Genomic DNA, 27,594 nt, shown 5'->3' on the forward strand with positions numbered 1-27,594 from the left:
CCTCGCAACACTCCAGCAAAGCTTAAATTTGTAGCTACTTCCTCCGCTTCTTGAAATTTTGACTTGGATTTGGATTCGGACTTGGTAGCATGCACCCGTAGAGAGTTCAGTCTCTTGTTCTTCCTATATCAAGCAATTCATCTAGTTGTCTGTTCCACTACTGAGAGCGGTTCAAGACATGTGCTTATTATCTGCGTTAAAATTGAGCTTTTTTGTTTAATCTCTGCTAAACTCTTGCTCTCGACGTGCAAAGGGAACCTTGAGCGATGAAGTAAATCCGAGAGGGCATCGATCGTATAGATCACAACCGCGAAGGGTAAGAATCCATTCATATACAACTTTTTTTGGTATATTATTGAAGGTTCTTATTTATGATAAACTGTGTTAACTCCTCTTTTATACAATCAAATCCTCATATCAACGATGTTAATCTTGCTGTATATAATTAAGTTTATTTATATCAAGAATGTTGAAGTTTTTCTGTAATCTCAGATGAATTAGTTATTTATACGAGCTTAGAATGGTAACGTGGTTTGTAACAAAAGCAAAGCTTTCACTGTTGGCCCAAATTTTTTTAGGTATACAACTCAATGTGGCGGTCAGATGTCTCTATATTTTAGAAAATATTAATGAATAATATTGGTGGACTATTGACGATCACACTAAAGAATTTCACATATTCACTTGTTTATTTAGCCCCAAAATCAATATTCTGAAAATCAATGGAGTGGCGGTGATTTGGAGAGGCTACAAAAATAAAACTCGATGAATGCGATGCAGTGTGTCAAATCTTTTGGTCTCCATCTGCTGTTTCTTCCTGCACTTGAACTGCGTACTGTAAGTTCCAAAGGATGTCCTCGAAAGATGGACGGCTCGATTCTGGACAAATGCATTTGTTCATTATAGAGATCACGATCGACAGAGACTCTTGTGAGCATGTGGCTAGAATAGCCGGTTCAACTATCTGCTTCCGCCGGTCTTGGCTATTGAGTGATGCCTGCAGCAAATTGTAGAACCATTTTTCGATCAATAAAAGCGCGCACTTATATGATCACCAAAATCTTGAGAACAATAGGACATGATGAATTCTGCACATTTTTCGTGTGAAGCGAAAGTATTAATGTAGATAAGCAACAGGTCAGAAGTTAACGAGTTACCATATTATTTTGAAGGATTACTTCTCTTCGAGAAGACATGGAAGATCCAACGAGAGCCTCGAGTAGTATGTATCCGAAGCTATAAGCATCATCCTCTAAACTTGTCATTTGCCTGATCAAGACAATGTTAAATGTCAACAACTAAAGAACTCTAGTACAAACCTGCAGAAAGTAGACAGTAAAAATATGGTGTAAATTTTACCATGATGTTAGGCCATCTTTTGCCTACAAACAAGACAAGTACACAATCAGAACTGCATGGGAAGAAACAATTATTGCAGGGGTAAGCGATCCTTGAGTCACTATGAGGAGACATACCGTGGATTTATTGGTTTCTTCTGCGAGAATGGACAGTCCATAGTCACTCAATTTTGCCATCCCATGCTCATCGAGCAAGATATTGTTCGTCTTTAGGCGGTTGCAGAAGAAACCAGGAATAATTCCGGTATGTAGGAAGTGCACGGCCTTGGCCACACTAACTAGAATTGCCAATCTCTCCGACCAGTTGAGAACCTTTCCAGGACTATTCCCTACATAAACATACATAACATTATTGCTATGCTTAGACAAGAAAAAGATAAGTTTGTGTTTTTCCACCAAGAGTATATTGTGTTTAGGTTTTGAAGATTTACCAGAGAGATGAGCGCGGAATGTCCCATTGGGGACATATTCAGATACAAGATAGACCTTGTTCGGACTGTAATCATCTTGTCCACCACCATCGAGGCAGTGCCCTAAAAGACACACCAAATGCTGGTGCCGAAGCTTGGAAAGCAGATCCAACCGAAGTTTAACATTTCGAATTGTGTACTTTTTCGACAAAGGCAGGCACCTTATAGCAACTTGAGTCCCATTGTATAGTCTTCCTTTGTAAAGCTGCATGCCAAAGGAAAAAAAGAGTAAGAACTTAAAGAACATATATTGTTATGAAAATTACAGTTTCAATTCATAATTATGTTCTGCATTGAAACTATACCTTCCCATATGAACCTTCACCCAAAAAGGCAGAGCTGTTGAAATTTTTCGTAGCTTCCATCAACTCTTCCAAAGAAAATGTCCGGCACACTGGGAGGCCTTGTATCCCTACCTTTCCATCTTGTGAAATAAATCCTAAATAAGCAAAAAGAACCAACTTGATCAGCTTAAATATTCATTCAATGAAACAAAAAAAACAGAGTACATTCTGGTTAGTGATTGACCTACTTGCACTTGTTAGAAGCTCGGTCGAAAACCCAACTGCTGAATTTTCCTGCCCTGATTTATGCAGCAAATGCTGCTCCGATATCCCACGAAGGCAATATCTTCTGCAGAAAATGATAAACCCTAAAACCAGAAGCACACTAAGTACAACTAATCCTAGAATCACTCCCACCAAGATCCCTACATTGTTCCCTCCGGACTCTTTCTTCTTCAGGCTGATCACTTCCGTGCAGTGTGCTTGTTCATGCTGGTTTTGCATACCAATGGACAAACAATTCCCACCAAACTTCACAACTCTCTCTTCTGATTCATTTCTTAAGCATGAAGGCAACTTACCCGTCAAACTATTATTCGATATATCGATGAAATTAAGCTTGCTACCGCAGATTAGATTGCCCGAAAGCGAGCCACTCAGCAGATTTGACCCCAAGTTCAAGTAACTAATATTAGGCAAAGAGAAGACTGCAGCAGGAGGTGTGCCTATAAGTGCATTGTGTGACATATCAATGTGTTGAAGTCCACTTAACTTGCCATATTTCACTGGAATCTTGCCGGAGAAGGAGTTTTCACTGACGGAAAGCATGACCAACCCTTTCGGCATTGGAGGCAACACAGAGTTCAATTTGTTCCTGCTCAAATCTAGCACTTGTAAACTGGTTAGGCTACTAAGATCTTGCAATTTACCTTCCAACTTGTTGTTCCTCAAGCTCAGAGTTGTAAGATTGGAAAGCGAATCAAACCAATCAGGGATAGTATCATTTAAGAAATTCTCATCGATTTTAAAAGTTTGAAGCATTGCCATTGCGGAAATCCTAGGTGGGATTGAACCGAAGAGAAAGTTCGAGCTCAAATCGAGATGTTCAAGGGAAGACAACCTATGAATCTTATCTGGAAGTTGTCCCCAAATGCCCAAAGACACAAGGCTAAGATCTCTCAAACTGTTTAGCCTTGAAAGGGTAGTGACAAAAGAATCCAAAGAAAAAGAATCTGATAAAGTTTGGCTTTGGATTGGAAAGCCGTTGAAGTAGCCGCTTCCCTTGGATTGCTTAATCTTATCACCCTTGATTCTGAGCTCAATTACAAGATTGTCCAAGCATGTAATGTTTACTTGACCAAATGAAGAAATCGAGCAGAAATCTAAGCTGTGATTGTTCCAAATTTCTAGTTGTTTTGGGTACTCTAAGTGCTTTCTGAGTTGCAGAAGCACTTGGGTATGTGAGGATTGGAGTTGATGAGTGCCTAGAAGTAAGAAGCTCCATGCAAAACAGAACAGCAGAAATGATCTGAAACACCCCATTACAAAATCGCTTTTCTCAGAAGTGCTTCATGAAGGAGTTAAGTTTCTCAAATCTGCAAAATAAAAGAACCCAATAAAGCAGGAATTGAAAACTTCCAACCTATATTTAAGAATGATGGTAACTATTTGGGGATCATTAAAGATGAAACACAGTTGTGAGTTATGACAGAATCAGATTGGATGATGGGAAATTTCTGAGATTTTAGAGAAACCGAGATAAGATAAAATACAAAAAAGAAAGTTCATACGAGATAAAAGAAAATAAAATGTCCAAAGTTGAGCATTTGAGAAAGTTTCAACAAACATATGAAGCAGGCAGAAACAGAAAAAAATGAGAGTGAAGTTCTAAGTGGATGATCACACTTGCTCCCTAATATACACTGTATTAGATTTTCTTACACTACGATATTCTAAAATACTCAAATCCTTTACACAGAGGGATTAAGATTGAGTGCAGAGAGACAGACACGTATGGGGGTCAACTAGCTTAAAAACTCAAACTTGAATTCAACGAGGCAAACTCACACTCTAACTAACTGGCCTATCCCACATCTGTAAAACGAGTTTATTAGATGCAATAAGAATTGTGAAAATATTTAGAAAAATGGGTGTAAAAGATGAGAAAGTTTGGAGAGAGTGGGTGGCGGGTACCTCCAATGAATGCATTAAAGTTCTCCCACATGGTGTTCTTTCTTGGAAAGAAAAGTGGTTTATCTCCAGCATTAATGGAGTAGGCTTTACTTAATATTCTGAAACATTAGTTGCCCTCTCTGCGCAGCAACGAGAGAAGTGGTAGACCTCATGAGACCAACTTGAAAACACAAGAAAAATTGTGGAAGGGAGTTCATACTTTTTTATGAAGCAATGACTTGTGAACTTGGTATCTTAATTTGTCCTATTGACTTTCAATTTTGATTTCTGACCGTCTAATATTTTAAAATATGCTAATTTATCCACAACTGACAAAATTGTAATTAAGAGTTATTTCCGTCCATCAAACGAGGAATAGCACAACAAAAAGGTGATAAATTTAACAATTCAGAAAAACTTAACTTATTTGATAGATTAAGAGCTTATAACTAAACTAAAAGTCGAAAGAGTAAATCAGAAAAACTTTGTAAATTGAGAGTCTGGCTAGTTTTGTTTTGTTTTTTTTTTTAAATTCGATTATGGACACAAAATATGTAAAACAAAAGGGTAAATTGGTAAAAGGAATGCATGTGCTTCGACCTTGTGATTGCTACTTGCCATAACTTTACAGGCTGTGTGCCAAACCAGGACCAAAATCAGCAGCAGACGAAGCCATACAAATTTTCTGAAGCAGTCGGCTAGTTAGAAGATATTTTATATGTACATACAATCATACTAGCACTGCCAAACAAATTGTACTGGATTGGAATGGAAAACTCAAAACTCAAAACTCAAATCTCGATCGCTTCAAATGCGGATTGACGAAATATTAACGTTTTCGAACCCTACACAAGTTTTTACAGCTTTAAACACTGCTAGGTAATCTTCGAGATAAATGACAGTGCCAAGAACCTGCAAGATCGACCAGGTCAATACAACAAGAACCACTAAATCTCAGTCCTCTAATGGTACTGTCTGTCATTGGATTTGTTTGCATCTTTTTCGAATTAGCACTTTCAAGTGAATATGTGGTGTGTATGTAAGGGCTAATTTCTGAGTTTCTGTAATTTTTTTTTAAATTGCATCTGTTGTGCTATGAGAATAGAGGTCGCACTTGGTGCGATGACAAGTGCCTTCGCCCGTGAGCGGTAGGTCTCGGGTTCAAGACTTGGGAGCAGCCTCTCCATAAATGGGGGTAAGGCTAGCCGACATTAATCTCTCCTAGACCCTGCGTAAAGCAGGAGCCTTGTGCACTGGGTACGACATTTTTGTTGTGCTATGAGAATAGTACACAGCCATGGAAAAAGACAGGAAAGTGTTTGGTATTGTTCACCTGCCTCTAATAAAAAAAACGTTTTTTTTAGAAGTATGTGTATAATTGTTTCTGTTTTGTATTGTTTTAAATCTACGATTTTGAAAAAATAAAAAAAAATTACTTTTTTTTAATTTAACGAACACAATTAATTTTTTTTTTACTTTTTAAAAAATCCACTTTTAAAAAAAAAATTTAAATAACCTCAAACCAGCTCTAAATAAAGTCGGAGAAAATGCAAGGATTTGCTTGTGCTGGTTGCAGAGCATTTAAGTCCTTATCCACTTCAACAGTAGATTGCAGATACCACATATGCTGTGGTGGGTGCCAAATTTATGTCAATCAAACATGTTAAAGTTACACCGAGAGCAGTTGGACGTAACTAAGTTGATTTATTCTTGTAGTTTCGATTAACATATAGGGTGAAATTAGAAAAAGCTACCCACGCGTTGTTGCGAGATTAACAATTGCACCAGACACGGCTTGAAACATGTAAAAACAGTGTAACAGCATTAAAATTATTTACAATCAAAAGGATGGAAAATTTTAAAAGACAAAATGTTTAGCTTATGTAATCTATAGGGTAAAAGATTGTAGAATGTTTGGTAATCTACATACAAAAAATAGTCATCCATTGTGCTGCATGAAAGCACTTAGAAACTAAAGATTGTAAAGTGCTAGACTATTTACATGCAAAAAATATGATGCTCCCTAGGTTAGACATAATTATTTACATACCAAAAAATATTGTGCTGTCTAGATTAGAGGGAGCTATTGACATGGTCAAAAATATTAGAGAGATTGTTTGATACATATATTGACAAAGGACTGTAAATTTGATGTCTGAAACAACTGAAGTTTTGGTCAAGCACTTTTCACCACTGGGAAAGTAACCTGGGCAAAGGAAAATGAAAACTAAACATTTAGATCAATGTGGCAAATTTACACCACAACAACAACAACAACAAAGCCTTTTCCCACTAAGTGGGGTCGGCTATATGAATCCTAGAACGCCATTGCGCTCGGTTTTGTGTCATGTCCTCCGTTAGATCCAAGTACTCTAAGTCTTTTCTTAGAGTCTCTTCCAAAGTTTTCCTAGGTCTTCCTCTACCCCTTCGGCCCTGAACCTCTGTCCTGTAGTCACATCTTCGAACCGGAGCGTCAGTCGGCCTTCTTTGCACATGTCCAAATCACCGGAGCCGATTTTCTCTCATCTTTCCTACAATTTCGGCTACTCCTACTTTACCTCGGATATCCTCATTCCCAATCTTATCCTTTCTCGTGTGCCCACACATCCCACGAAGCATCCTCATCTCCGCTACACCCATTTTGTGTACGTGTTGATACTTCACCGCCCAACATTCTGTGCCATACAACATCGCTGGCCTTATTGCCGTCCTATAAAATTTTCCCTTGAGCTTCAGTGGCCTACGACGGTCACACAACACGCCGGATGCATTCTTACACTTCATCCATCCAGCTCGTATTCTATGGTTGAGATCTCCATCTAATTCTCCGTTCTCTTGCAAGATAGATCCTAGGTAGCGAAAACGGTCGCTTTTTGTGATCTTCGCTAGATTGCTCCGGTCATTAGTGTGGATAAGTATATAAATGGATAGAGATAGGAAAGCAAACACAAGATGTACGTGGTTCACCCAGATTGGCTACGTCCACGGAATAGAAGAGTTCTCATTAATTGTGAAGGGTTTACACAAGTACATAGGTTCAAGCTCTCCTTTAGTGAGTACAAGTGAATGATTTAGTACAAATGACATTAGGAAATATTGTGGGAGAATGATCTCGTAATCACGAAACTTCTAAGTATCGGAGTGTGGTGTCGTCTTGACTTGCCTTATCTGTCTCATAGGTAGATGTGGCATCTTCTCTGGAAGTACTCTTCCTCCATCCAGGGGTGGTATCTTTAACTGGTGGAGATCACAAGGTAATGTATCAATTTCACTTGAAGCTTACTTGTAGTTTCAGGCTTGGTCAAGCGCGATACAAACCATGTAGTAGGAGTCCCCCAAGTCGCCGAGCTAGGGGGACTGCTGAAAGAGGTGACAGACAAGGTAAGCAATCAGAGCTCCGACTGATTGTTCACCTTCTCCCCATCTTGCAGCAGCATGAAGGATAAAGAGAAGAAAAATGAGAAGAGATGATATGAGATACTTTTGCTTTTGAAGAAGTAACTTTCCACAGGCTTATTCTTGAACTGAGCTGGAGGGTTTTCTGGTTTCCTCCAGAGTATAAGGCCGACTGAAGAATTTGAGGGTCAAAACAAGTCCATCAAATCTAGAGTACGTTCCACCCTGCTGATATGTGATACTTTTGCTTTTGACAGAGTAATGGATGTATCGGCACGTGTGCTGTTACGCTTGTCTCCACATGCTTCCTTGTATCCTTCGCACTTGCCCTATCTGTTCCTCAAGCAGATGCGGAATCTTCCCTGGAAACATAAGATGTTGAAGATGAGTACTCGAGAGCAATGCCAGGTAAGTAATCAGGTAAGGGGTTCCAGGCAGTCAGTTCCTGGCTGGAAGCTTGATTCCAAGTGCTGACTGATTGCTCTCTTTCTCCTTGTCTTGCAGGTAAAAACAAGGCCAAAGGAAAAGACAGGGAAAAAGCATGATATGGGATACTCTTGCTTTTAACCCTGATGATATGAGATATTCTTGCTCTAGTATAGCTTGTTTGCAGAGGTATTATCGGGGGGAAAGAAAGCTGAATATTTCGAAAGGCTTCGTTGGGAGTGCCCTCTCAGATATGATGAAGGGTTGAGCATTTTTGCAGGTCTGCCTGTCCGTTGGGGATGGAGGTCGACATATATAGGAGTCTCCCTAACAACAAGTAGTAATGCTATTCCTTTACCCTGCTTGGTCATAGCACGGTAGTGGGAGCTGCCAGTTTCACATGTTTTAACTCTGTCAGAGCACTTTGAAAAAGTGGTCTGTGGTATCTGGCTCTCGAGATTCGGAGAATGATGCCTCTTCGATTTTTGAGAAAGCAATCATGCTGGGGGTCTGGCTCTCGAGATTCGGAGAGCAGTGTCTCTTCGATTTTTGAGGAAGTAATCATGTTGGGAGTCTGGCTCTCGAGATTCGGAGGGCGGTGCCTCTTCGATTTTGGAGCAAGCAATCTTGTTGGGATTGTTGTCTCGAATGTGAGTAAAGGTTGGGCATGTTTGCTAGTCTACCTTGCCACGAAGCACAAAGGTTGACACACAGGGACTTTCCAATTATCCAGCAATGGTACTGTTCCTTTACCCTCTCTTCGATTTTGAGAAAGTAGTCATGTTGGGAGTCTGGCTCTCGAGATTTGGAGGACGGTGCCTCTTCGATTTTGGAGCAAGCAATCTTGTTGGGAGTGTTTTCTCGAATGTGAGTAAAGGTTGGGCATGTTTGCTAGTCTACATTGCCATGAAGCACAGAGGTTGACACACAGGGACTTTCCAATTATCCAGCAGTGGTACTGTTCCTTTACCCTTGTGGGTAATAATATGGTAGCTAGACCTTCAAAATTTATGTGTCTAAACATTGTTAGTGCTGTTTCTTTGCTATTCTTTTACCTTTCTTGGTCAGAGCGATGTAGTGGGAGCTGCAAGCTTCACGTGCTCAACTTTGGCAGAGAACTTTGGCAAAGTTATCTGTGGTACCCATGAGCTATTGTTGCGTGTGGGAAGTGGGTGATTGAACAGTAAGATTCATGTGTTTTCTACTTCCCCAGAAGTCTTCGACAGAATGCCCATAATTTCCGCAAAGCTAAGTGTGCGTGTGACAGGTGCTGACAAGGCTGGAAAAGTAGGTGCCTCTTCGATTTCTGAGATCGGCCCTCGTGGTCTCTGGGGAGCCCAACTTTTGAGAAAGCGAGCGCCTCTTCGATTTCTGAGATCGGCCTTCGTGGTCTTTGAGCAGCCCAACTTTTGAGAAAGCAAACGCCTCTTCAATTTCTGAGATCAACCCTCGTGATCTCTAAGCAGCCCAGCTTTTGAGAAAGCAAACGCCTCTTCGATTTCTGAGCAGGCGCCTCTTCGATTTCTGAAGCTCCGTCGAGTGCAGATTTTTATAGGGGCTGGCATTAAGTTCCAAAGCACACTTGAATCTCTACCAGTAGAAGCTTCATTCTTGCACTTCTAAGATCTTGATTTGTCCGACCTCTTCTCTCTTCAACACCTTTGAAAATGTCTGGCCCCTCCGACCGTCGTTTTGACTTGAACCTTGTTGAAGAGACAGCCCCGCCTTCTCCAGACAACATATGGCGCCCATCATTCGTCTCCCCTACTGGTCCTCTTACCGTTGGGGATTCCGTGATGAAGAATGATATGACCGCTGCAGTGGTGGCCAGGAACCTTCTCACTCCTAAAGATAACAGACTACTTTCCAAACGGTCTGATGAGTTAGCTGTTAAGGATTCGCTGGCTCTCAGTGTTCAGTGTGCCGGTTCTGTGTCTAATATGGCCCAACGCCTATTTGCTCGAACCCGCCAAGTTGAATCATTGGCGGCTAAAGTGATGAGTCTCAAACAGGAGATTAGAGGGCTCAAGCATGAGAATAAACAGTTGCACCGGCTCGCACATGACTATGCTACAAACATGAAGAGGAAGCTTGACCAGATGAAGGAAAGTGATGGTCAGGTTTTACTTGATCATCAGAGATTTGTGGGTTTGTTCCAAAGGCATTTATTGCCTTCGTCTTCTGGGGCTGTACCGCGTAATGAAGCTCCAAATGATCAACCTCTGATGCCTCCTCCTTCTAGGGTTCTGTCCAGTACTGAGGCTCCAAATGATCCCCCTCCGGTGCCTTCTCTTTCTGGGGCTCTACCGACTGCTGAGACTTCTCCTAAGCAACCTTTGTGAAGGCTCCCTCTTGTGTGTTTATTTTGACTCATGTATATGTACATATTTGTAGCTTATCGGGGATATCAATAAATAAGCTTTCCTTCATTTTAACGTATTGTGTTAAATACACCAAAGCCTTATTCGCTAAGTTCTTTGAATTTTCTTTTGTTGAAGCTTGTATGTTGAAGCTTTCTGAGTGGAGCATGTAGGTTGGGGTAGTGTTCCCTTAATTTTCCGAGTGAGGAAAACTTCTCGGTTGGAGACTTGGAAAATCCAAGTCACTGGGTGGGATCGGCTATATGAATCTTAGAACGCCATTGTGCTCGATCCTGTGTCATGTCCTTCGTTAGATCCAAGTACTCTAAGTCTTTTCTTAGAGTCTCTTCCAAAGTTTTCCTAGGTCTTCCTCTACCCCTTCGGCCCTGAACCTCTGTCCCATAGTCGCATCTTCTAATCGGAGCGTCAGTAGGCCTTCTTTGCACATGTCCAAACCACCGTAACCGATTTTCTCTCATCTTTCCTTCAATTTCGGCTACTCCTACTTTACCCCGGATATCCTCATTCCTAATCTTATCCTTTCTTGTGTGCCCACACATCCAACGAAGCATCCTCATCTCCACTACACCCATTTTGTGTACGTGTTGATGTTTCACCGCCCAACATTCTGTGCCATACAGCATCGCCGGCCTTATTGCCGTCCTATAAAATTTTCCCTTGAGCTTCAGTGGCATACGGCGGTCACATAACATGCCGGATGCACTCTTCCACTTCATCCATCCAGCTTGTATTCTATGGTTGAGATCTCCATCTAATTCTCCGTTCTTTTGCAAGATAGATCCTAGGTAACGAAAACGGTCGCTCTTTGGTATTTCTTGATCTCCGATCCTCACCCCTAACTCGTTTTGGCCTCCATTTGCACTGAACTTGCACTCCATATATTATGTCTTTGATCGGCTTAGGCGAAGACCTTTAGATTCCAACACTTCTCTCCAAAGGTTAAGCTTTGCATTTACCCCTTCCTGAGTTTCATCTATCAACACTATATCGTCTGCGAAAAGCATACACCAAGGAATATCATCTTGAATATGTCCTGTTAACTCATCCATTACCAACGCAAAAAGGTAAGGACTTAAGGATGAGCCTTGATGTAATCCTACAGTTATGGGAAAGCTTTCGGTTTGTCCTTCATGAGTTCTTACGGCAGTCTTTGCTCCTTCATACATATCCTTTATAGCTTGGATATATGCTACTCGTACTCCTTTCTTTTCTAAAATCCTCCAAAGAATGTCTCTTGGGACCCTATCATACGCTTTTTCCAAATCTATAAAGACCATGTGTAAATCCTTTTTCCCAACTCTATATCTTTCCATCAATCTTCGTAAGAGATAGATTGCCTCCATGGTTGAGCGCCCTGGCATGAACCCGAATTGGTTGTCCGAAACCCGTGTCTCTTGCCTCAATCTATGCTCAATGACTCTCTCCCAGAGCTTCATTGTATGACTCATTAGCTTAATACCCCTATAGTTCATGCAATTTTGTACGTCGCCCTTATTCTTGTAGATAGGCACCAAAGTGCTCGTTCGCCACTCATTTGGCATCTTCTTCGTTTTCAAAATCCTATTGAAAAGGTCAGTGAGCCATGTTATACCTGTCTCTCCCAAAAGTTTCCACACTTCGATTGGTATATCGTCTGGGCCTATTGCTTTTTTATGCTTCATCTTCTTCAAAGCTACAACCACTTCTTCCTTCCGGATTCGACGATAAAAAGAGTAGTTTCTACACTCTTCTGAGTTACTCAACTCCCCTAAAGAAGCACTCATTTCATGTCCTTCATTGAAAAGATTATGAAAATAACCTCTCCATCTGTCTTTAACCGCGTTCTCTGTAGCAAGAACCTTTCCATCCTCATCCTTGATGCACCTCACTTGGTTTAGGTCCCTTCTCTTCTTTTCCCTTGCTCTAGATAGTTTATAGATATCCAACTCTCCTTCTTTGGTATCTAGTCGTTTATACATATCGTCGTAAGCCGCTAACTTAGCTTCTCTGACAGCTTTCTTCGCCTCTTGCTTCGCTTTTCTATACCTTTCACCATTTTCATCGGTCCTCTCCTTGTATAAGGCTTTACAACATTCCTTCTTAGCCTTCACCTTTGTTTGTACCTCCTCATTCCACCACCAAGATTCCTTTTGGTGTGGGGCAAAGCCCTTGGACTCTCCTAATACCTCTTTTGCTACTTTTCGGATACAACTAGCCATGGAATCCCACATTTGGCTAGCTTCCCCCTCTCTATCCCACACACATTGGGTGATTACCTTCTCTTTGAAAATGGCTTGTTTTTCTTCTTTTAGATTCCACCATCTAGTCCTTGGGCACTTCCAAGTCTTGTTCTTTTGTCTTACTCTTTTGATATGTACATCCATCACCAACAAGCGATGTTGATTAGCCACGCTCTCTCCTGGTATAACTTTGCAATCCTTACAAGTTATACGATCCCCTTTCCTCATTAGAAGAAAATCTATTTGTGTTTTTGACGATCCACTCTTGTAGGTGATCACATGTTCTTCTCTCTTCTTAAAGAAGGTATTGGCTAAGAAGAGATCATATGCCATTGCAAAATCCAAGATAGCTTCCCCATCCTCGTTTCTCTCCCCAAAACCATGGCCACCATGAAAACCTCCATAGTTGCCTGTCTCCCTGCCCACGTGTCCATTTAAATCTCCTCCTATAAATAACTTCTCCGTCTGAGCAATTCCTTGCACCAAGTCTCCAAGATCTTCCCAAAATTTCTCCTTCGAACTCGTATCCAACCCTACTTGAGGTGCGTACGCACTAATCACATTGATAAGTTCTTGTCCTATTACAATCTTGATTGCCATGATTCTATCTCCTACCCTCTTGACATCTACAACATCTTGTACCAAGGTCTTGTCCACGATGATGCCAACACCGTTTCTCGTTCTATTTGTGCCCGAATACCAAAGTTTAAACCCTGAGTTTTCTAGATCCTTTGCCTTACTACCAACCCACTTAGTTTCTTGTAGGCACATAATATTTATCCTTCTCCTCACCATAACTTCCACTACTTCCATAGATTTTCCCGTTAAGGTTCCTATATTCCACGTTCCTAAACGCATTTTGCTCTCTTGAACTCTACCCTTCTGTCCTAGCTTCTTCACCCTCCCCCGTCTAATAGGATCAAAGTACTTCTTTTGTGTGTCCCGGGTAAAGTTGATAGGAGCATATGCTCCCAAACAACTTTGAGTGGAGTCGTTCGAAAAGAAGTTTCTATGGCCCCCTTGCTCATTTAACACTGCATCCGGGTGCCGATGGAGATACAGCGACCCTTGCTCACTTATCACTGTGCTCGGGCCACACAGCGCGCCACTTACGGGTGACGCCCTAGCTTTAGCGCGATTTTGTTCTGGATTCATTTTCATAAGGATTCGACGTGATCATGGAGTGCCGGCTGTCGACTACCTGACGCCCTCCCCCTCCTCCTTTATCCGGGCTTGGGACCGGCCATGTAAGACATAGGCGGAGTTACCTAAAGAAAAAAAAATAAGGATAAATGATATTTACCTAGTCTTTTTTTAAAGCAAGAGGATCTGTCGTTGTACAAATCAGTGATGATTTTTTTCTTAACAATTTGATTGGAACTTCATCAATGTCTGTTGGATTTTCTTCTGAATTTTCTTCCACGTCACTAATTTAAATGCAAAAGCAAAATTAACAAACATGAATGCATGATAGTTAAAAACCTGAACATTGTAAAAAACACTGTTTGATTATAACCTTTGTTCACTACTGGTAAAAAGAGACATTCTGACTGATTCTCTTTTTCGTTTATGCGATTGGGCAGTTGTTTCAGGTGTGGAAGTAGAAGATGAAACCATTGTTGAAGACACTGTAATTTCCATTAGCAAGGCCTGTGGAGTTGTTGGTTGCACGGTTGTGTCTTCAGAAACATTGGAAATCAAAAGATCATTCGTATTCAAATTATTTTTCCTAGTTCCAAACCGTAGATGAAAATTTTTCTTTTGTCCTATCAACCTCGAGAATTCATTTGGGAGTTGCTGTTGATCCACCAATCTTTGATTCATCACTAAATCTTTGCAGCTTGAGCCAAATAGCTTTTCACCAGATTTACCAATTATCAAAGCATTTGTTTCATTAGTTTCATCTTCAAGAACTAAGTTGACTTTGTACCTGTGTATAAAAACTATGATTAGCCTTTGCAAGTCGGCTTGTACATGAAAGCAGAATTAGTAAAACCTAGAGCTGTGACAAATGATTAAGCATGATGGGATAAAATGTGCATACACATAGTAATTTTAAGTTGAATAACGTATAGGTGAAAATGATTTTTGCCCAAGTGTTTTAAACACCTAAAATTACTTTACATAACCATACAAATATTATGTGTAGACAAACATGGTAAAAAATTGGAACACAGGTTGAGTTCATGCATTTTCAAACGGAGTAGATGATTAACTTTTTAATTTTGTTTAAGGGCTTACAGTTTTGGACAATATTTTAAAAAGTTTGAATGTTTTATACCAATGTGTTAATTGTGCAATGTTATCTACATGAAATCAGCAAACAAATAAGTGATTCACCATATTGTTAGAAGTTTGAAAAGAAAAAAAAATAGACATTGCAAATTTTTTAAATGATAAATAACAAAACTAAGCTATAGCATTTGAAATATTACCAAGCAGTCGGAATTTGGCTTCCATGTTTTTGACAAACCAATTGCCCAGTTGTGGGATCCTTTTGCATTTGTTTGGCACAATTTGGGCAAGCGCTATACCACCAATCATAGCGTGTGTCAAAACGCTTTACACACGCTTTGCACAAAAATGTATCGTCCTGTAAAATATTTTAACAAAATATTTGTATAAAGATAATTGAAAATATACATAGTTTTAACCAAATATATAAAAAAAAGTAGTTATAGATTTAAAAAAAAAAAAGATAGAGATGTAAAAGCTTTTATACCTTGTGTAAATCTGGATCTAGAAAAGCTAATTCCTCGATGGTCACTTTCTTGGCAGCCTGTAAGACTTCAGCTTCATTGGCATGTTTTGAAGAGGGTGGCAGTTTTTTCACAGCCTCTGTGCAATTGGCAAACCTGCAAAATTGAAAATTTAATATTATTTGAGTTCTTTGATGAAAATAACATGTCTTTGATTACAAAAATAATGAATACGTTTTTACTTTATTTTAAAAATGGTAAATACACTCACACTGATTTGTAAGCATTTAGTTCTACAATGTTTGGATCAATGAAGAAGAGTGAAGAACCAGTACTGTTCAAGACAATGTTATCTACACATCGAAAAATAATGTAAAAAGCAAGAAGAAAATATTAACAGACACTTTAAACACGTTTATATAACTTTAAAAACGAAATAAAAATTGTCTCATGAAAGTTAACGCCTGTCTAAATAATTATAACATGCTGAGCAACAACTGATTAGATCAGCAGCATTTCAATTTGTATTTACAACTGCACAGAAAGTTAACGGAACCAAGAAAATGATTAACTATAGTTAATAAGCACCTATACACTGTAATACTTCTATGCCAATTACTCAGAGACAAAGAAATCACTAAATCGAAAGTAAAATGTCAGAAAGCAGCAAGAAAAAAAATAACAATTGTAGTCAGAATTGTGATGACAACTATCGATTTGTAAACCAAAAATATGAACACTGGTTTCATAGACAGTAAATATGTTTAAACTGCTCCATAATAAAACATTGAGAGAGTCTAAATTGAAAAATATTTCAACGTAATAAAAAAAAAAGACTTAATAGATTGGATTTTAATCAAATTAAATACCTAGGTACAACTTTACTTTCAAACTTGTTAAAACAATCATGATTGGTGGGTTGAACGCTTCAGCTGATAAAGAAGAAAAACTTTCTGCAACATTTGCCCATAACGTAACTCTCAACTCTTCTCTCCTGTAGGAGAAGTAAATTTGAAAAAAAAAATTGAATTAGAGGTAGTAAAAAATGTGTGCTTTTCTATTAATAGCTATCAAGTCAATATTATGAAGATGATATAATTGTTTAATAATTTAGAATTGTAAGAGAATATTTAAAACTTGGTGTATTGTGAATATAATACATATGCAAAATAATTTATACAACATTGAAAAAGAAGAAGTAACCTGATATTCTGAATGATTATATCACACTTGGGTTCGATTATCTGATTAATTTGTTTCTGTTCCAGATGTTGTACAGCAGTTATACGACCCATGATATCTCGTAATTTAACAAATAAATATTGTTAGATTGCCAAAATTCATTTAAAAAATAAAGACAAAATGTTTTAATACATGTATATATCTATTATTTTTACTTGTTAGAATATCAACCCTATTCAGCCAAGGATAAAGACTGTTATAGTCTTGCAAGTAAAATCGATGTCGAGGGATGGGCGGGAATACACTTGTTAGTTTTTTTAAAGTTGTTTTTCCAGTGAACACAACTTGAGTGTCATGCGGGACAACTCTATATTGACCTCTCATTTTATTCACACGAAAATCCATGATTTCATAACAACCACCAGCTTCGATTTTGGAAGCTATGATCTCGTAGTCTATGTCAACTGTACAGGCCTCAACTGCATGTTGCTTTACAATTCATTAAAGCAGAAAAAGGAAAAAAAGTCAGAAGCATAATTAACAAACGAAATAAAACGAAGATAATGTTTTTAACAACATTAGCATGTATACATTGAATAGTAATTATAGAAACACAGAATGTATACAATTTTCCTAATCAGGTTGAAACTGAAGACAGCGTACCACTCCATCGAAAAAAAATTGTAATCCTAACTTTACCAAACCAAACAACCACTTGAAACTAAGTACAGAATACTTGCAAAAATCCTTTATTAATTTGAAAAACATAAAATTTATTGGTTAATATGTAAAAAAATGATAAAAAAGAAAAATGTCATGTCCATTGTTAATTATTCTTGTCATAAATTTTAATTAAAATAATAAAATAATGACTTCTCACCATTTCATCAACTAATATACAACGAAGGCCCGAATATTTTTCAACACTTCCAGAAAATCTTGGTCTCCATATTCTGCACACTCGAACTTTTATTTTGAGCACTTTTGTATAAGGGCGCAGTAAATGGATAGGAGTAGCAGTTGTGTTTTCCATTTAGGCTGCTAAAATCAAATGTAAATTTTATAAGTCTAAAAATAATTATGATAGAAAACTTAAAAGAAACATTGAAATCATGAAAGAGAATAAAATTTGTTTATGAAAATGAAAAAAAAATGCATTAAAAACATTGACCAAAATACGTCCCCTATTATTAGCCAAGGGTCAAGAATTTGTGGGTTGTTGTCTACTATATACTGGCAGCAAACATTTTTTTTGCATTGAGTTTAACCACACACGTAAATAGTTCACAAACTCAGAGAGCATTATCGGAAAGGAAGTTGAACCAAAAAAACTTTAAACAAATTGGTGCAAATCCTTGAGCATCTCGTTACAGTTTATGATCAATTTAGAAATAAAGATGAAAGGTCAATTGAAACTTAAATGGAAAAGCGATCAAATAATGTTTAAAAAAATTCTAAATTTTTTTTGTAAAAGTTTATGAATTGGTTTAGTTTCAACAACCTATTCAACAATTTACACGGAGAAATGTTTTTGCCACAAAATGAAAATCTGTAAAGAAAGCCTGTATTCAAGTGGGAAGCATCAATGTTAATTTGAAATGAAATTTTTTTTTTCAAATAAAGATGAAATGCCAATTAAAACTTAAATGAAAAAAGGACCAAATAATGCCTCTAAAAATTATAAATGTTTTCTGTAAAAGTTAATTGAGAAGATGAAAACAGTGACCCACTTTTTGTTAACAAACATCTGTGCAACAGTTTTGGTATAAAAAAATTTGCCTTGGTGGCTAAATTCTCAGGTAATCAAATTGCTAAGCAGCATATACATAGCCAACAAATCAGATAAATTAGATATTTCATGTATATTTAATATATTAGAGTATAAAACATAGACCAAATGTGTAAGCTTTAGGTACTCAATCACAGCAGCACATTATTTTAACAAAAACAGAAAAATATTGCATGAATTTTTTTTTTCTGCGAAAAAAAAAGAAACAGGGGAAGGCAAAAGCTTTTCCCCCTATACATACTTGCTAAGTTATCATAATAAACCACAACAACATGTAAAAAGATTTACAACACATGGATAAAAAATACCCTTTCTCAATACACTTTAGCCAACCATTTTGTGGGCTTTAACAGCACCATCATTGACTAACTAATAACGTTATGCAAAACTAACATAATACTGCAACTGCAGAATAAGAATAAGCCACAAAAATACATGACAATAAGAGAAAGTAAAAGAACAAAGAATAATGAAAGCCAACCAAATAGCCTCAACTAATTGAACACTTAATTTCTGTAAATCCAAAACTAATAGCTCATTATACATACTTGCCAAGTTATTACAATAAACCACATCAATACATAAAAAGCTTTACAACACATTCTAATTAAAATCTAAGGAAAAAAAAGTTAGGCTTTTTCCATTTTAAAATCGAAGAAACAAAACCCACAGATTTAAATAACGATGTGAATCTTACCCTCAAATGTTTCATAAGCACAGAAACTATCCAAGATCTTGTTCTCCCTTTGCAAATGCAACCTGCAAAACAAATCAAAAAAAAAAAAAAAAACGAAAGGGTAAGTAACAAAGCTCAAAAACCCTAGCACAAAAATGTCATAAACAGGATAAAAATGGGCAAAAATACATATAAACGTGTCACTATAAGAAACCTAAAGTGCTGCCCTTTTAAAAACAGTTTAAAAACAAATTATTCTAAATAACTGATATCGCAATGAAAGAAACCTAAAGTGCTGCCCTTTTTTTCACCGATGAAAAACCTGACAGCAACACACAAAAATACGACGACGATTGAACAAAAATTTGGGAGCAGCAGAAGAAAAAATGAAGAGCAAAACGAAATAACCTCTGAGAACTACACAGAACGACAGAGAAAAAAGTGAGAGCAAGAAGAGAAATGAAAATCTGGGAAAGAAAAAGCAAACAAACCCAACAAAGAACACATCGATCATCGACACTTGGCAACTATAATACACACCTTTTCATAAAAAAATTAATTAAAAAATACAACCAAGAAAGCATCTGGAAGATGGAGGGAAAACAAAGGATAGAAAAGGGAAGAGAGAGAAACAAATGCTGAGATAAGAACACATCGATCATCGACACTTGACACCTATGATACACACCTTTTCACAAAAAATTAATTAAAAAATACTACCAAGAAAGCATCTGGAAGATGGAGGAAAAACAAAGGATAGAAAAGGGAAGAGAGATAAACAAATGTTGAGATTGGATAAAGAGAGGCGTGTATGGCATATCCACCACAAAAAAATAATTAAAAAACAGCATCTGAACATGCAGCAGAGGATTTGGGTTTTAAAAACCAATGAAGTGGATGTATCCCAAAGAAGAAAGCCAAAAAGTAAAGAAATATCACCCAAAACACACACGATGAGGGACAGGTGGAACGAAAAAGACATAACTGTCATTTAACTGTGCAGAAACTGATAGGAATGTGTAAAAGCGTCATCTCACTGTACCAAGCAGATAAGACCACCAGAAACAAAGAAGACACCAAGGGGTATTTAAGCCATTACACTGCTCGTGAACAGTGTTTTCCACCAGGTTTTAGTATATAGATAATTTGACAGCAAAGCAATAGGAGCAAGGGTGAAATAAAAGAAAAATGGGTGCCTCCTTCCAGGCAGAAGTGGCCAATTCACTTTTTTGATGACTGCTTTATCTAGAACACAACCAACAATGAAAAGTCGGGAAGAAGAGCAATCATACATAAATTTTTATTGTTTGTTGTGCCAACTCACTTTTTTTTAATATTTTTTCTCTCACCACCGGCATTTTTATCACATTTTTTAATATTTTGTTTTTGTCATTCATAAGTTTTTATTGTTTGTTGTGCCACAAATCATATGGCCGTTATAAATTGTTATTGTTTATTGTGCCATTTCACATTTTTTAATTTTTTTTTGTCTTGCCACATCATCTTTATCACATTTTAAAATTTTTTATTCCGTTTCAGTTGAAACCTAAACCCTAAACTGGCACAAATGTTCAATTCTTATAGATAAGCTTCACCAACAATATGTGCACACTACGACCAAATGATCCTGATGACCAACAAGTGGAACTAACATCCAGCAGCAGATAAAAGTGGAAGAAGCTGGAACCCTAGAAAACACAACACGCACGCACGCACGCACGCACGGACGGAAAGAAAAATGAAAGAGGGGCAAAATGGCCAATTCACCATTTAACCCCACTAAAGCTGAAAAAACATGAAGAGAAAGAGGGGCAAAACTGGTGGAGCACTGTTAATGAACAGTAGTTTTCCACCGGGTTTTAGTATAGATAAAATATGAGAGAATCTTTTGGTATCGTTGCAGCACTGGTATAATATAGATGGACACAAGTGTTTTAAAATGGTGATCTTATGGTTAAATATGAAAAGATAAATCGACTATATATAAGTGTAATACTCAAATTAGTCAGAATCGATATTGAATTTGTTGATGCACAAAATCAGCGAGGACTTTGGTACAACAGAAAGTGTCAAGTTTGTGACTTTCGCTAGATTGCTCCGGTCACTAGTGTAGATAAGTATGTAAATGGATAGAGGCGGAAAAGCAAACACAAGATGTACTTGGTTCACCTAGATTGGCTACGTCCACGGAGTAGAGGAGTTCTCATTAATTGTGAAGGGTTTACACAAGTACATAGGTTCAAGCTTTCCTTTAGTGAGTACTAGTGAATGATTTAGTACAAATGACATTAGGAAATATTGTGAGAGAATGATCTCCTTTTATAGAAGAGTCTCTAGCTTTGTTCTGACTTTGACACGTGTCATGTTGTGATTGGCCTCTGAAGTTGATATATGTCACGCTATGATTGGCCTCTGATGTTGACACGTGTCGTGCTGTGATTGGCCTCTTGGTTGGAGGGAAACTCTTGTGGATCATTGACAGTATAACGTTGACCAGTGCTCAGTAGTTTCGGGATTGGTCAAGTATGGTACAAACAGTGCTCCCTTAAGTTCCCGAGTGAGGGAAGCTCCTCGTTTGGGGACTTGCAAGATCCAAGCCGTTGAGTAATCACGAAACTTCTAAGTATTGAAGTGTGGTATCGTTTTCACTTGCCTTATTTGTCTCATAGGTAGATGTGGCATCTTCTCTAGAAGTACTTTTCCTCCATCCAGGGGTGGTATCTTTAACCGATGTAGATGCACAAGGTAATGTATCAATTTCACTTGAAGCTTACTTGTAGTTTCGGACTTGGTCAAGCGTGATACAAACCCTATAATAGAAGTCCCCCAAGTCTTTGAGCAAGGAGATCTGTCGAAAGAGGTGACAGACAAGGTAAGCAATCAGTCCTAGATCGGAAGTTTGATTTCGAGCTCCGGCTGATTGTTCTCATTTTCCCTATCTTGTAGGCAACAAGAAGGATAAAGAGAAGAAAAATAAGAAGAGATGATATGAGATATTTTTGCTTTTGAAGAAGTAACTTTCCACATGCTTATTCTTGAACCTGGCTTGAGGGTTTTTTGGTTTCCTACAAAGTATAAGGCCGACTCAAGAATTTGAGGGTCAAAACAAGTCTATCAAATCTAGAGTACGTTCGACCCTGATGATATAAGATATTTTTGCTATTGACAAAGTAGTGGATGTGGCATGGCGAGGCTTTACTTTTTGGTGATGGTGTCAACAAAAGGTTGTTAAAGCTTCTTGAGCTATTCGGATAGGGCAACGATGTCGAGCTTGGCTTTGACTTAGACTCATCCGTCTGGATTATATGGTTCTGCAAGGAGGGCGTTGTGCTATAGTGATCTGTTCCCGCTCATCGTTGAACCTTCTGCTCCAATCTTTTGCATCGCATAAATGGTGCGCAACCTTTGCATTTGAATGGTCCTTCAGAGCACTACTTCTTAGCGACTCATCCATGTGTGGCAGCTTCAGTGTAAAGCGTCAATATCGTATCAACTGTTCTGAGGTATTTGCCAAAGGACTTCGTGACCTTGACAACAGCTAAGGATGAGTACTCGAGAGCAATGTTAGGTAAGTAACCATGCAAAGATTCTGGGCAATCAGTTCCAGATCGGAAGTTTGATTTCAAGTTCCAACTGATTGTGTTTATTCTCCTTGTCATGCAAGTAAGAGCAAAGGCAAAGGAAAAGACATGGAAAAAGCATGATATGGGATACTCTTGCTTTTGACCCTGATGATATGAGATACTCTTACTCTGGTGTGGCTGGTTTGCATAAGTATTATTGGGGGGAAGAAAGCTGAGTATTTCGAGAGGCTTTGTTGGGAGTGCCCTCTCAGATATGAGGAAGGGTTGAGCATTTTTGCAGGTCTGCCTGTCCGTTGAGGATGAAGGTCGACATATATAGGAGTCTCCCTAACAACAAGTAGTAATGTTATTCCTTTACCCTTTTTGGTCATAACAATGTAGTGGGAGCTGCAAGCTTCACGTGATTTAACTTTGTCAAAGCACTTTGAAAAAGTGGTCTATGGTATTTGGAAAGCTGATGTTGCGTGTGAAGATTGCAAACAAGCTTTTTGTCCAATCACATCCATTCATCGTACATCGTGTGGTCAGTTTTTGTTAGGTACAGTTTATATTCAATTTTAAATAATAAAAATTACAATAATTTCTGACTGCACGATGTACAATAACCGAATGTAATTGAAGGATCATTAAGATCCTCACAAAGAAGATCCGACGAGGATCCTCCTGGTCCATAATAGACTTATTGGCCAAAATCAGATAAGGCTAAGACTTGGGAACACAAAGCTGCAGAATCCTGGTTCATAATAGACTTCTTGGCCAAAATCAGATAAGGCTAAGACTTGGTAACACAAAGCTGCATCCTGCATGGTCATATGTAGTGGCCAAGGCTAAAAACAGACAGTACTATATATCGTCTTCATATTTACCTTTTAGACGAGACCTACCAATTCTTGGTTTCACCTTTGGCATCATCAAATACATTTATGACATAAGCATTTTATCATCAAAATGAAAATATAGAAACAATAATTTATGGTTGTTTACTTGTCAGTAATGGATTTGAAAAAAGGGTACAATTTAGGACATTTGGCCCTAAAAAGGGTACACTTTCTTTGGATGATCACACTTGCTCCCTAATACACTATATCAGATTTTCTTACAAGTCGATACTCTAAGATACTCAAATCCTTTACACAGAGGAATTAAGATTGAGTGCAAAGGGACAAACACGTACAATGGTCAACTAGCTTAAAGATTCAAACTTGAATGCAACGAGGCAAACTCACACTCTAGCTAACTGGCCTATCCCACGTTTGTAAACCGAGTTTATTAGATGCAATAAGAATTGTGAAAATATTTAGAAAAATGGATGTAAAAGATGAGAAAGTTTGGAGCGAAAGTGGGTGGCGGGTACCTCCAATGAATGCATTAAAGTTCTCCCACATGGTGTTCTTTCTTGGAAAGAAAAGTGGTTTATCTCCAACATTAATGGAGTAGGCTTTACTTAATATTCTGAAACAGTTTTTGCCCTCTATGCGCAGCAACGAGAGAAGTCATAGACCTCACTGAGACCAACTTGAAAACACAAGAAAATTGTGGAAGGTAGTTCTTACTTTTTATGAAGCAATGACTTATGAACTTGGTATCTTAATTTGCCCTATCGACTTTCAATATTGATTTCTAACCGTCTAATATTTTAAAACATGTTAATTTGTCCACAACTGACAAAATTGTAAATAAGAGTTATTTCCGTCCATCAAACGAGGAATAATACAACAAAAAGGTGATAAATTTAACAATTCCGAGAAACTTAACTTGTTTTATAGATCAAGAGCTTATAATTAAAATGAAAGTCAAAAGAGTAAATCAGAAGAACTTTGTAAGCAATAATTAATAAACCAAGAAAAAGTATTAATTATAAAATATATGAAAATGTACGTAAAAGTTGTCCGAACATAAAAAAAAAACTACAACAAGTAGTCGTATGGGTTTAATGCATCAGGCTACTGAGTATCGGCTGGGCGAAGTGGCTGGGAGGTCGAAGGTGGAGCAAGATTAGGTGCTGGCATCGGGATTTGGAGGCCGGACATCTGTAAGGCCCGTAAGATCATGCTCATCTTCTCGCCCAAGGCCGCAATCTTCTTGCCCTTGGCTGCAATCTTATCGCCTTGGGCCGCAATCTTATCGCCCTCGGCCGCAATCTTAGCTTTTAGGGTTTCCACTTCCTTCGTCAAGGCAATGACCTGTGCTGTGGTTGATCTGGAAGAGGAGGCACCCGTCTCACGAACCCGCGCCTTCCCTATACCCCGAACAACCTTGCCATGATGATGACCGAACTTCTGATCCAGAACGAAACTACAACAAGTAGCGATGCTGCTATGCTGCTGTGAGGTAGCCACTCCACGATGTCGCGAGTCATACGCAATCTTGATCAATTTGTTGGACCTACGTACGTTGTGTACCAGCTTCAGCATTCGATTAGGCCGCCTGGTGTTTTTTTTAGCTGCCCAAAATAACTTAAATGGTGAAAACCCTAATCTTAAATTTCTACAAAAAATTTAGCAAAACCTCCCTTAATAGTATATCATTTCCCAAAACCTGAAAATAGTAAAATAACATTAATTCACACCCACAACACATTTTCACAATGCAGCAAATTTTCACAATCATAAAAATAATAGTTTTAAAATGACAAAATACAACGTAGAAGGAATTAGAAAAAACTAACTGGCTGGGAGCCCCCACCCTCGATTGTGGATGCAAAGGAAGTGTGATCAGAAGGCTCCGGATGGCAGCGGCGCCGAAGAGGCCGCCGTGCACTGAGTGGCTGAACCGACACTGATGACGCCGATGATGCGGGCACCTGGGATGCCCTAAGAGTAGCCTCAGTAAGCGATGTAGGCTCCCCAATCAATGGAGCACTCACAGATGAAGCAGTAGGTGCTGAAAATGCGGGCGGCGCATTGGTCACACCTCGACGACAAGTGATCAACTGCGACATCTATACAATTTTTGAACCATAAAAATATAACATTAGAAACTAATCATTTCTTGCATTTGAAACTAATCAATTAGCAGCCAAAGTAATATCATATCCTTTCTTGTGTTTGTTCACATATATATAAAGCAGTATTGCAAAGGTAGAAACAATACCAATTCAAAAGAAGTTTTGGTTGATCAACTCCAAACACATGTTTTACTTGAAATAGCTAAAACAATAAATATAAAAATATACACACATGTGTATAGTTTCATGCCGTGCAAGCTAGGTTCATTTAGTTTCCTTATATACATCCACACATATATACTAAGAAATACAAATATACACTAGCTATTATGCATATCGTGCCCCCTATGACCTGCCCATGGCCTAGGCTCCACCACAGCGCTAAGCTGATAACTACATTCTTTCATATGCATAACAATCAAATACCTATGTATTAAAGCAAACGGAATGAGTATAACTACACTAGGACAAACAATACTTAGGAAAAGAATGAAAGCAACAGCGCACCACAAGCCATAAACACACTAGAAAGTCATAACCTATCAGACCATAAAGTTTTAATTTTGAAGAACACGCCATTCTAGAATATCTAGAATGAAATATAAAACCATTACGCAGAAAAAACATATAATCCATAAAGATACAAATTTGTGAAATTTGTGGGACTTGATGTACAAAGCAAAACTCAAGCCTCACAATTGATCACAAGCAGAAACATATGATTGAATTCAGGTTTACAATCATAAAGTTTTGTGGGTACAACACTTCATTAACTACGGAAGGCAACTACTACCCTCAAAGTCTTATTGACTCATAAGACTTGCAACATAGATAGAGGTTTTACATAGAAATCACACATCAAAAGGCCATAACTGGAAAATCAAATAATGGCACTTAATATCAATTGTAGCAACCGAAACACCAATACAAGCCGTAAAATAGTACGATTCTTCAAGGCTTTATCACATTAAAGTTCAGCTTCCACTTCATTATATTTAATGGTTCTCACAGCAAATTGAAAGCTTAAGAAAACACTCTAGTATTCAAGATTCATAAATGGCTTTCAAGTCCCAGTACAAGGTAAACGACTAAGTTTAAATGACCATACCAAATTCTACTACCCCATAAATTTTACAGCAACCTATTTCCAGAAATTCATAATATCAAGAAAATAAATAAATTTATTAATTTATTTTTTACTAGAAAAGATAACAAATTATAAAGGAAAAAGAATGAGAAAAAGGAAAATCAGCAAAAAAGCTAGCTGAAGAAAGCAAACAAGTACAGACCTTCCATATTAGCAAGCACCATTGTCATCCATAGTGGATGAGCTACCAAGATCAACCAGAGACAAACTGAATTCCCAACCTCTATCTCCATTTCTCTCACTTGCATTTTACAAGTCTCAGATCCAAAGGGTATCTCACCCCCAAACACACCATCCCAGAAACCCCCCAAAACCAACCCAACTCACTCAGATTACCAAATCCCAGCTCACAAATCTCACCCTAACAACAAACTCACCATTACCCGCTTCCCCAAATCATAAAAATCACCCACTCTACCAAAAAACAATCCACCGATTAAAGCAAAAAGCAAAACATTGAGAGAGAGAGAGAGAGATGTGAAGGGACCTTCGGAATTGAGGAAACGGCAAGGAATTCCGATGGAGTTGAAGCGGAGGAGGAGCAGATGGGTAGGTAGTGGCTGCTGTCTTCCTTCGTCTTTGTCTTCGTCTAACGGAGTGGGAGAGAAGAGCGAGATGGAGTTAAAGAGCCACATCCTCAGTCAACTCAACAGTGCCAACTAGGATCCAAGTCCTTAGTACAGTCAGCAATTACTTAGTGTATAAGTTTAGTGTTACTTTAGTATTGTAACTAATCTTAGTTTAATGTTAATTAGTTACAATAGTTAATATCTAAGCTTTATTTTAGCTTACTGGTATAAATACCATCATGTAAATCATTTCTTCAGTTAATAAGAAATATCTTTCTAAATATGGTATCATCCC

The 27,594-nt window shown here is 38.2% G+C and overlaps 3 protein-coding genes across 4 annotated transcripts; all 3 read right to left on the reverse strand.

Annotated features, from left to right (window-relative positions):
* Positions 1-614: 614 nt before the first annotated feature.
* On the reverse strand, positions 615-4,751 carry LOC126600727 (probable inactive leucine-rich repeat receptor-like protein kinase At3g03770). 2 transcript variants are annotated; one of them, XM_050267361.1, is made up of 8 exons: positions 4,306-4,751; positions 2,361-3,707; positions 2,134-2,267; positions 1,790-2,033; positions 1,476-1,687; positions 1,360-1,382; positions 1,158-1,269; positions 615-997 (listed from the first exon to the last, which is right to left on the reverse strand). In XM_050267361.1, exons 2-8 carry the CDS (start codon positions 3,652-3,654, stop codon positions 785-787), a joined length of 2,232 nt encoding a protein of 743 aa, XP_050123318.1. In that variant the 5' UTR covers positions 3,655-3,707; positions 4,306-4,751; the 3' UTR covers positions 615-784. The 2 variants fall into 2 exon arrangements, with proteins under 2 accessions (XP_050123318.1, XP_050123319.1); XM_050267362.1 differs by lacking the exon at positions 4,306-4,751 and having other exon boundaries at positions 2,361-4,299.
* Positions 4,752-6,140: 1,389 nt separating this feature from the next.
* Positions 6,141-19,950, reverse strand: LOC126600462 (replication protein A 70 kDa DNA-binding subunit B-like). Its single transcript, XM_050267023.1, has 11 exons — positions 19,074-19,950; positions 17,468-17,625; positions 16,803-17,076; positions 16,609-16,705; positions 16,275-16,399; positions 15,677-15,758; positions 15,429-15,561; positions 15,142-15,299; positions 14,223-14,636; positions 14,010-14,133; positions 6,141-6,490 (listed from the first exon to the last, which is right to left on the reverse strand). Exons 2-10 carry the CDS (start codon positions 17,618-17,620, stop codon positions 14,010-14,012), a joined length of 1,560 nt encoding a protein of 519 aa, XP_050122980.1. The 5' UTR covers positions 17,621-17,625; positions 19,074-19,950; the 3' UTR covers positions 6,141-6,490.
* Positions 19,951-24,466: 4,516 nt separating this feature from the next.
* On the reverse strand, positions 24,467-27,358 carry LOC126598763 (uncharacterized). The gene is made up of 3 exons (XM_050265120.1): positions 27,218-27,358; positions 25,322-25,577; positions 24,467-25,079 (listed from the first exon to the last, which is right to left on the reverse strand). Exons 2-3 carry the CDS (start codon positions 25,575-25,577, stop codon positions 24,580-24,582), a joined length of 756 nt encoding a protein of 251 aa, XP_050121077.1. The 5' UTR covers positions 27,218-27,358; the 3' UTR covers positions 24,467-24,579.
* Between the last annotated feature and the right edge of the window lie 236 nt (positions 27,359-27,594).

Source organism: Malus sylvestris, chromosome 14 (genome assembly GCF_916048215.2).
Source record: "Malus sylvestris chromosome 14, drMalSylv7.2, whole genome shotgun sequence".
In the NCBI taxonomy this organism is placed as follows: Eukaryota; Viridiplantae; Streptophyta; class Magnoliopsida; order Rosales; family Rosaceae; genus Malus; species Malus sylvestris.

Excerpts from the sequence above, each read along its gene's own strand:
- LOC126598763 (XM_050265120.1), bottom strand. The coding sequence starts at position 25,577 with ATGTCGCAGTTGATCACTTGTCGTCGAGGTGTGACCAATGCGCCGCCC. Across the intron at positions 25,080-25,321 it reads CTTTGCATCCACAATCGAGG|CTAAAAAAAACACCAGGCGG; the intron begins GTGGGGGCTCCC and ends TATTTTGGGCAG.
- LOC126600727 (XM_050267361.1), bottom strand. The coding sequence starts at position 3,654 with ATGGGGTGTTTCAGATCATTTCTGCTGTTCTGTTTTGCATGGAGCTTC. Across the intron at positions 2,268-2,360 it reads CGAGCTTCTAACAAGTGCAA|GATTTATTTCACAAGATGGA; the intron begins GTAGGTCAATCA and ends TTGCTTATTTAG. Across the intron at positions 1,270-1,359 it reads AAAGATGGCCTAACATCATG|GCAAATGACAAGTTTAGAGG; the intron begins GTAAAATTTACA and ends TGTCTTGATCAG.
- LOC126600462 (XM_050267023.1), bottom strand. The coding sequence starts at position 17,620 with ATGGAAAACACAACTGCTACTCCTATCCATTTACTGCGCCCTTATACA. Across the intron at positions 16,706-16,802 it reads TAGGGTTGATATTCTAACAA|ATATCATGGGTCGTATAACT; the intron begins GTAAAAATAATA and ends TTAAATTACGAG. Across the intron at positions 15,759-16,274 it reads GAAAGTAAAGTTGTACCTAG|ATAACATTGTCTTGAACAGT; the intron begins GTATTTAATTTG and ends TTCGATGTGTAG.